This window comes from Nannospalax galili, unplaced genomic scaffold, assembly GCF_000622305.1.
Source record: "Nannospalax galili isolate Female #2095 unplaced genomic scaffold, S.galili_v1.0 scaffold1023, whole genome shotgun sequence".
NCBI classification, from domain to species: domain Eukaryota; kingdom Metazoa; phylum Chordata; class Mammalia; order Rodentia; family Spalacidae; genus Nannospalax; species Nannospalax galili.
In genome coordinates, this window is record NW_008349234.1 from 1,166,270 (window position 1) to 1,176,636 (window position 10,367).

Consider the following 10,367-nt stretch of genomic DNA (forward strand, 5'->3'; position numbering starts at 1 on the left):
TGAGAGATGATGATTCTCCAGAGCCTCTAAGTTCTGAATTAGAGTATGCTAATTTTAGAAGGTTAAACTACTCTTGCTAAGTAAACACCTGTATCCTTTGGATCAACATACCTGGAAAGCATTTCTAAGCATTAAGACTGTTAAGAAGAAACCTTTTGAGAAATAAAGACAACTTGAGGGCTCAGCTTGAATATTAATGGAAACAACAAGTTGGGCCACTTTTCACCAAGGCTATGAAATTAGTATTGGCATAAACATGGACTTCAGGTAGAATGCTTTGTAAAGCAGTAGATATATTTTGGAAAAAATTTTGTATGCACTTTTGTTATTTGAATGCTCAGGCTTAAAGCTCAATACAATGGAAAAGATCTTCATTATATCCAGGATATAATTGATATCTGTGTGTAAATATCAAGCTCACCAGAATATATGATATTATTTCATCAAAATCTGATTAAATCTTTAGATGCCAGAAGCATGTATGTAATATCAAATAGCAGTAGAATTCAGTATTAAGGAGACCCTAAAGTACAGCTGAAATGATCAATTTTGTTTATTATGTGGTACAACACCCATGATTCGATAATTATCAAATGAGAAAATAAAACATTGGTAAGTTTTCCAGTGATGAAATGCAAGGTGATTTACAATGTACTAGATTTAAAAACAAGTCTAAAGGTCTAAAGAGATCAGTAGTTCTAATTTTATTTAATATTCTTATGCACTGTGGTCTTGTCACAAATAAATTATTCAGTCTTCTGATTAAAGTTGTTCAAGCTTTAAAAAAATTTTGTATTTTTATTTTAAGACAGGGTCTCCCTATAGCCCTAGCTGGCCTGAAACTCACTATGTAGACCAGGCTGACCTCGATTTCAAGGAGATTTGCCTGTATCTGCCTCCCCAGTGTTGGGAAGAAAGGTGTGTACCACCATGGCCACGGTTTATTCAAGCTTTGGGTCTGATCAACCTAAAGTAGTGATATAGTAGAGCTACAGACCACTAGATACTAGTGGAAAACAGACTATTTGTTAAAGCCATCAGAGATAGTTGGTTCATTTTGAGCAAAGAGGAGGTACAGATACTAGGAACAGTTTCCTCAGACGATTCTTATAATAAAATGAAAGAAAAGATTGGGTTCTTGCTTATGGAAGCATATACCATGCCACAAAGAAGGTAAAGAAACAGATCCTGTGATGGCTAATCTTCATGGTCAACTTGAGCGCATTTAGATTCACCATAGAGTTGGGTGTGGTGGCAAATACCTTTAATCCCAGCACAAGGGAGGCAGAAGCAGGTGGATCTCTGTGCGATGGAGTCCAGCGTGGTGAGTTTTAGGCCAGCTGGGGCTACAGGGAGACCCTGTCTCAAAAAAAAAAAAAAAAAAAAAAAAAAAAGAATCACTATAGAAACACACCTCTGAGGAGTGTCTGTGAGAGTGTTTCTAGAAAGGTTTAACTGAGAAAGGAAGTCCTATCCTGAAAGAGGATAGAACCATTCTGTGGGTTGGATGGAGTCCTGGACTGAATAAAAAGAGGAAAGTGAGCTGAGCACCAGCACTCATCTTCCTCTGCTTCCTGAATGGGATGCAATGTGACCAGCTGCCTCATGTTCCTGCTGCTCTGCCTTCCTTGCCATTATAAGCTACACCCTCAAACTGTGAGGCACAGTAAGCTCCTCCTTCTTTTAAGTTGCCTTTGTTGGGTGTTTCATCACTAAAAATGAGAAAAGAAACCACTATTGTCCCTAGGTGGCAAAGGCTAGGTTGGTTAGCTGTTACCAGCACTGTCTGAAATTCCAGTAAAATAAATGTTACTAGAAATGGCCATTAGGATGAAGATGAGAGAAATTCTTTAGTAAAATAGATTATTAGCACACAGTTCACTGCAAGATGTATAGAACTGAAGTTGGTCAACAGTTACTTCTGTAACCAAGGATCTTAAGAAGGTTATTTCCTCCATCACTGCCAGCTCTTTCTAAGTTTTCTTTCAGAATTTCAAGAAACCAATAGCTCCAAGTACTAGTAGTCATAACATGTTTCTATAACAAGAACAATGTATTCGGAAATTATCTATCTAGTTACATACTAAAGTAGATCACATAACTTCTTAAAGGGAAGATTAAATTTGGGAATGGGGGCAAAGGAAGTTTTTTGACTGTTGTCCATTTCCATTTGTTCTCAGGCACATCTATGTTGCTCTTGCTCTAACCTCTCAGATCCTGCTGTGTGCGAGCGCCACCCATACTCTGTCTTGGCATCCGAAGAGACGTTCTCAAAGGAGTATGTCTCTGCTCATCCAGGTAAGCAAGATCCTCCAAATGGGCGGAGCTGGTGGCTGACAAGATAGAAAAACTGAGTTAGTACATGCAAATTTAGAAAACTTCTTTAATCTAGTCTATATCTTCCCAAACTTTTGAATCAAGACTTACTCCAGCAGAAACACACACACACACACACACACGCACGCACGCACACGCACGCACGCATATAATTCAATTATTTTATACCTTAAAAAACCAAGAATTTAAAAAAAACAACAAAAACCCCAAACTTAAACCTTCATTCCATTTGGTGCTTTAAGACAGGACACCATAGATGTTACTTGTCAGAGGTTCTATGATATTATCAGAAGAATGTAATATTTCCTATTCAAATAGATAAACAGAAACAAACTAAACCAGTCTAAAAATTTTAATTCATAAAGCTATAGATAATGGTAAAGATTATTTGATATTTAAAATGTAAAAAATATTTCCAGTCCAATGTAAAATGCTATTTTGCTTCTAAAGTCTGAATAATGAAAACTACAATAAAAGAAACAAAAGGGACATTTCTTTATGCTGTTGAAGCAATGAGCAGATCACTACTAAAAGTTAACAATGAAATGAAACTCATTTTACATGAATGTTTCAAATTGTAAGAAATACTAGACTCTTACATGAAAACATTTACCAACTTATCACTAATAATTGACATAAATATGGTAAAAGGGAACAAAGCCCAAAGAAAAAAACCTCAAATGCTCTGCCACAAAATCCCAGAGAATTTCTGTATGTGAGAAATTCTATCAGATGCTGAGATTTACAGATGACATGGCAGTTTGCCCTGAAGACCTCAGAAGCCACTTTTGCCACCAAAGACATATACTAGCTTATCTAACATGAGACCAGGAATGAACAGAAGAGGAAGCAAAAGAAGAGAAACAGTCCAGAATTCTCTTGGCTTAAGAAAACTACCTTCATGACAAAGTAAAGTCTTATCACAGATAAATTGTTTATGGTGACCGAACTTAGACAATGATATTTATTAATTTGTTCATTCATTTATTCACTCAGTAAATACAACAACACTGGCATGAAATTGACTGTCATCACTGCCTCCTAATACTTTTACCATGGTTTTTAATACTCTATAGGAAAAAGAAAGACGAGAAAGCCAACATTTTGCTGATGAATGTAACAGGCGTTCAAGAGAATATTTACTTGTTAGAATAATGAACAGAGTGGACCCTAAACTTGCTCCATTCAGCACCTGCCTACTGCTCAACTCTGTTTTCTCACTTAAGTAGATGAAGAGCTTATGCTTGACCATGTTCAATGGCAGAACACATGATCTCCTGAGATACCCGAGACACCAAATTTCACATTTCATCTGTGCACAGCTCTGTTTTTAGTAATATGGCTATATTTCTCTATCTTCTACTTACCTTTTTTCTTGATGGTATAAATACTTCTGTTTATATAAAAAGAAGAGTAATATTAAAAAATTACATAATAAGGTAAAAATAGGGTAATGAATGTTTATACAGTAAATACTCAAAATGTGCCAGGCAGTGTACAACATGTACTTCTTGAATATCTTTTATTTCAAAGAGAAACAAGAAAATTAAAAAAAATAGAACATTGAAGAAATTCATAGCCTTCTTGCCTGGAGAGATGCTTGGAAAATTTCCTTATCAAAAATTCTCACAGTTCATTTTCTGCCTTCCCAATACTTGGTGAATAAAGTATCATTTCCCTTCCCTTCCTGGCCATTCTAAGAACAAACATCCTCTTAATTTTACTACATGTTAGATTAGTCATTATATGAATCTCTTTTTCATTAGGATGTTCTAGTTTTCCTGAAGGCATGGGAGTCTAATCTATGCGCTTTCCACAACTGTTCTTTGGATGATCATTAATTCCCAGAAGAGCCCCACAAATAGGCTCAATGAGATGTCAGCTGAAACAATGAAAGTCTAGTACATTTATAGAATATCTCCAAAATTATTCAACTAAACAACTTTAAGATTACAATAAGATTTTTAAACCCATGTTCTCAACATTCAAGACATAATGAGAGCACAGTTCATGTGCTCACCATGGCACACTGTTGATTGAAACACTACTGTATGACACATGACTAGCTAAGATCTGATTACTGAGAACTTAAATTCTTTTTTACATTTGTTTGTATGTGGAGAGAAGGAGGTGCACAACATTCATTTACTTTATGTGAGTGTGTGTGTATAAGCACACGTCACGGCTCATGTGTGGAGGTTAGCGGACCACTTGTTGGAGTTGGTCTCTCCTACCAAGTAGATTCTAGGGACTGAACTCAGGTTTTCAGAATTGGCAGCAAGGATCTTCACTGCTGAATCGTCTCACTAGCCCCTGAAATAGCTTTTATAAAACAACCCTGAAACCCAATAGTCCTATTTGACACTTGGACCAGTTATCATAAAGAATGTCTATCTTACATTTCTAGACCTTTGTTTTATTTATTCACTTAGTTATAATACTGAATTATCGTGATTTTTTCTTAAATAACAAAGATAATCTAAGGTATAGTTTGAAAATCCTGTGGGGTACACAGAGTTTTACATTCTGTAATGGTCTCTGTGCTCAGTGATGAGCAGAGCTGACTATATGCTTGACCATACATACGGTTCATATTTTCTATCTTACTTAGTTGGGTCTACTAGAAACTTAAATAAATAATCAAATCAGAGTTTTTCTAAGGAAGTAACCTTTGAAAGTCAATCTACATGCCAGAGGGAGGAAGAGATGAATAAAAGATAATCTATTTTTGATTTATTTATATTTTATGTGTATGAATGTTATGCCTATATTGTGCAATGTCCGAGGAAGCCAGAAGAGGGCACTGGATACTCTGGAACTGGAGTTACAGATAGTTGTTAGCCACAATGTAGATGCTGGGATTTGAACCTGGGTTCTCTGCAAGAGCAGTCAGGGCTTGTAACTGCTGAGCCATCTTTCCAGCCCCATAAGAGATAATTTGATTTCTGCATTCTGAACTAGAATAATCCAGAAGAGCTATCTAAACTCCAGTTCCAGGGGATCTGTTGCCTTCTTCTGAACTCTGTGGGCAATGACATGAGTGCACTTACATATATGCAGGCAAGATACTCAAACACATAACATAAAAGTAATATTTAAAACAAAACATTAGGAATAAAGAATCCAGAACCTTTCTCTATGCCATTCTAATCTGGTCCTGTAGTCTGTGATTTAGTTCTTTCCTATATTTAGTCCAATGCTTCCTACTTTAATCAGTCTATTTTCTTCATCAATGTGTGTGGCAACAACAACAAAAACAACAACAGACTAGTAAGAATTCGTATTTCAGATCCTTCAAGATTTGCAACACCTAAACAGATAAATAGGTAAATAACCTGACTAGATGTGGTTTCGCCTGAGAGCAAAGGAAAAGAAATATTAATAGGGTATTAGGAAAAGAAAGCTAAACAAAATTATCAACCTCTTGATATTTTAGCTTCATAATTAGCAACAGAAATGAAGACTGCAGTAGCTCAGGATATTTTCTTTCTGGCTTTAATATATATGTATACACACACACACACACACACACACAGAGGCACACACACATTTTTTTCCCCTCCTTTCCCTTATTTTTTTGAAAGTTCTGTTTGAAGTTAATTTTACAATTTAATTTTCAGAAAATAGACTATCCAGATAGAACTACACTGAAGTTTGAGGAATACAGTCAGAAATGGCCAGTGTTACAACATCCAAACACAAAGTGATTGCTGGAACTAGCCTCATCTGGGGCAGGTAAGTATGTATTCATTTACATGCAAGATACTTGCATCCTCTACAGTTACAGAGTTTTGTTCATGTATGGAGCTTGGAAAGGTGCACATTTGTTAATTGTGAAGGTGTTTGCTCCATTTTAAATGCACTCTTGTAGGCTGGGCATGGTGGCGCACTCCTTTAATCCCAGCGCTCGGGAGGCAGAGGCAGGCGGATCTCTGTGAGTTCAAGTCCAGCCTGGTCTACATAGTGAGTTCCAGGCCAGCTGGAGCTACAGGGAGACCCTGTCTCAAAAAGACCAAAAAAGAAAAAAAGTACTCTTGTATACTATTTTGTGATGCTGCGGCTGGAGCTGGGACTCATAATCTACTCATAATCTGCTTTTTCAACTGGCTTTCTGCTAGGTTCTGTCAGTGGGGCCATTAGCAGAAAATTGCTGGGGAGGAAGGATTTGTGCTTTCCTGCTTGTTTCCTGATTCTATCAGTTGCCTTAGTGTTGTTCAGCCTAGCACTGATGGGTCATTCTAGTAGCCGTAGTTGAGTGTAATTTGCAGTTTAGACAGGATGGGACTAGCCTCAATGAACCTACTGAGAAATAGTAGCATCTAATGGCCAGTAGCTTGGCCTAGAGGTCTGAGACAGGTTTCCACAGATTTCCACAGCTGATCTGTTCTTGGATTCAGCCAAACGTATGGGCATCAGCTGAGCATGGTTCCTTCATACTGACAGATCTGAGTTTCAACTTTGTGGGGCCTTCCTCACATCCATGCAGTTTAAGAATCCTACTCTTTTCTTGCTCCTGTAGGTTCAGAGGTGGTAACTACTACATGTAGTTGCTAAATCCATAATACTACAACATTCTTTTTTTTTTTAAACTTTTTTCAGTTCTTTAAAATCTAGCTAAATAATTTTTTTTCCTATTTGTGACAAGGCCTTACCACGTGGTTTAGGCTAGCTTTGAACTCTTGATCCTTCCTCAATCCCTAAAGTATTGAGATTACAGACATGTACCATAGCAGCTGGTTACAGTTCTTTTTAAAATATTATTTATTATTTTTATTTTATGGGTATGAGTGCAATGCCTGCATGTATGTAAGTGTACCTGTGTCAAGCAATGTCCATGGAGGTCAAAAGAGGGCATCGGGTTCTCTGGATCTGGAGTTACAGATGGTTGTTACCTACCATGTGGGTGCTGGGAACCAAACCTGGGTCCTTTGTAAGAGCAGCCAGTGCTCCTAACTGCTGAGTCATCCAACTCCTATAATTCTTTATACTATCAAATTTTCTGTTAAAAAACAATGTATGTTTTCTGGCTGGGTTCCTAATCATAACAGCATAGAAAATTTAACAATCCTGTTCAAATATATGATATTGATTAAAACAAACAAACAAACAAGCCAGTATCACAGGATGAAGATATGAAAAGAATCTTAAAGATCATCTAGTTTAAAGGTTAGCAGGCCATGACCTGTGAACTACATTTGGCCTGCTGTCTGTTCTTATTAATAAAGTTTTTCTTGATTAGAGCTGTTATTCTTCATTTACATCAGAGTCAAGTAATTGCAACAGAGAATGTGTGGTCTGCAAAGCAAAACTACTAGTTGGCTTTTTAATAAAAATAATTCTGATGATCCCTGAGCTATTGAAATACCCTCGTTTTAAGACTGAGAACAGTGGAGTGATTTGTCAAAGTGAGTCACTCACTGACAGCAAAGCAGGCTTTGGAGCCAGGTATCCTGATTGTTATTCTAGTAGTACATCTTTCTTTCTCTTTTAATTAATCAATTACCTAATTTTTGTCACATTTTATTTATTTTTATGTGTGTATACAAAGGCATGTGGGTGGAGGTCAGAGGATAACCAGCAGTAATCAGTTCTTTCCTTCCACCATGTGGGTCCTGGGGAGTAAATTCAGGTCAGGCTTGGTGGCAGGGCTTTTACTTGCTGAGCTATTTTCTCAGCCCTCTTTCCCTCTATAAAGCCAAGCAGATTTAATTCTTTTTAAAAAGGGCTTTTTTTCATTCCTTACTCATTTTTGTTACTTTACCTTTACTCACTAAAAATATTTTATTTTTAGTTTATGTGTACAAGTGTTTTGTCTGCATGTATATAAGTGTACCACACATGTGAAGTGCTTGTAGAGGCCAGAAGATGATGTCAGATCCCCTGTACTTAGAGTTATGAATGGCTGTTGGCTGCCACATGGGTGCTGGGAACTGAACCAGGATCATCTGCAAGAGCAGTAAGAGCTCTTAACTGCTGAGCCATCTCTCCAGCCCCCTTAACCCATTAAAAAATGTCTTCAAAAAGGAGTAATAAAGATTTTGTTAATGCAAAGAAAGGGCACCCTGCTTGTCACTTCTATAAATTACAGCTCTATGCATGGTAATGTTTTCTGTAACAAGAAACAAAACAAAATAAACTCAAATAGGTTGGGGCTGTAGTTCAGTAGAAGAATAAGTGCTTTCCCAGTACCAAAACACTCCTCTCCCCAAAGCCCATAAGGAGCTTTTTTTTTTTGCATATGAAAATACAAATAAGGTACTTTTAATCTTATAAACTGAAGAGTAATTTGAAAAGAAGATTGATAAAAATTGTCTACTCACATTAAAAAAGAACAACAGCTGGATCAGGAACAAGACAAGGATGTCTACCTCTGACACTTTTATTCAATATAGTACAGCAAGTAGAGCAATCAAGCAAGAGAAAGAAATAAAGGGCCTCTACATTGGAAAAGAAAAAAAAATCAAACTAGAGCCCGAGAGTGCCTGATCTGGCCTCTATCTGGTGTAGGGGCTGAGAACTCAGCAGGCCGCCCGAGAGCGCCTGGATCCAGCCTCCACGTGGTGTAGATGGAATCCCACTGAAATGGGGCAACAGCCCATGGAAAACAGATGATGCAGAGACCCAAAAGTTCAATGCCTTGCCACCATGGGAGGAAGATTATTCCACACCTACCACCCTCTCCAAGGCTCAGGGACTTTTCCAGAAGAGGTTGGTGGAAAGAATGTGAGAGCCGGAGGAAGGGGTAGAGTGTTACCTAGAAGTGTCCTCTGAGTACTATGCCAGCAAGCTATAGTCACACCTTCCCATGGTCATCAAGGAGTTGAGTGGGGAGTCAGTTAACCCTTTCACCCAAATCAGTTGACTTTAGTGGCATGTGGGAGAGGGGCTAAGGATATATAAGCTGAGAACAAACACCATTAGGCACTTCTCTCACCATTTTTTGTGGCTGTCAGGAAGTCATAGGACTATATTTGAGTGGACTTTCCAGTGCAGCCATAAATGGGGGGGGGGTACCAACTCTTCTGTAAATAAACTCCCACCATATACTCTGTTAGCAACTCCAAAAACTAGTTAGGATTTCAAAACAAAACAAAACAAAATGAACAGGGCTAATGGAAACCTTCATTATTCCACTAAAGTTGACCCCATGTTGGCAAATCCTTTGGTCTTTGATTTTTTGCGGGGGGCAGGTGTCTTTTTGAGACGGTCTCCCTGTGGCCACAGCTGGCCTGGAGCTCACTGAGTGGCCTGGGCTGGCCTCGAACTCACAGAGATCTGCTGGGCTCTGCCTCCCAAGTGCTGGGATTGAGGACGTGTGCCCGGCTTTGGCCTTTGATTTCTTATCCCTACTTTTCCACCCTTAAACCTCATTGTATATATATATTTTATGTAACCTGCTTCAGTTATTTCTGGAAAAATATTTTTAAAATTGCCTCTCTATGGAATAATAAAAATATTCTTTAAAAAATCAAACTATCATTGTAGACAACATGATTTTGTATATAGAAAACTTCAAGTAGTGTTTTTAATGCAGCAATAGAAAATAATTTGAAAACAGAAATTAAGAAATCAACCTCCACTACTATCCTGAGGCCTCTTGGGGTAAGTCTATAGCGCAGCTCTCCGCACCGGGACTCCCTAAGCCTCATTCACCCTTCCATCCCCCCCGCTTCCCTCGGCCTGCACCACTGGCTAACTCTCCTAGCCTGCACTACTATCCTCAGGCCTCTTGGGGTAAGTCTATAGCGCAGCTCTCCGCGCCGGGACTCCCTAAGTGACATTCACCCCTCCATCCCCGCCCCCCTCGCTGTTCTATACTCCTAGTTTGGGCCCTGCGCCATTCCTGGACTCGGGGCCCCAGACACCTGGGGAACCAATACTGCTTCCTGACCCTTCTCACCCAGAGCAACTCAGTCCCTTTCTTGGGCTCCAGGAGCACCGCTTCTGGTCCTGGCCCCGCCCTCACCTCTCTCTGTGTCCCTGGGCCTGCACCACCGGCTAACTCTCCTAGCCTGCACTACTATCCTCAG

At 38.7% G+C, this 10,367-nt stretch overlaps 1 protein-coding gene across 11 annotated transcripts in view; it reads right to left on the reverse strand.

Moving 5' to 3' along the window:
• Window positions 1–10,367, reverse strand: part of Tanc2 (tetratricopeptide repeat, ankyrin repeat and coiled-coil containing 2) — a 496,754-nt gene that overhangs the window by 175,172 nt on the left and 311,215 nt on the right. For all 11 annotated transcript variants that reach the window (XM_029570133.1, XM_029570139.1, XM_029570138.1 and 8 more), the window contains one exon: window positions 2,208–2,333. In XM_029570133.1, the coding sequence (XP_029425993.1) occupies window positions 2,208–2,333 (126 nt within the window). The remainder of the gene's footprint in view (window positions 1–2,207; window positions 2,334–10,367) is intronic.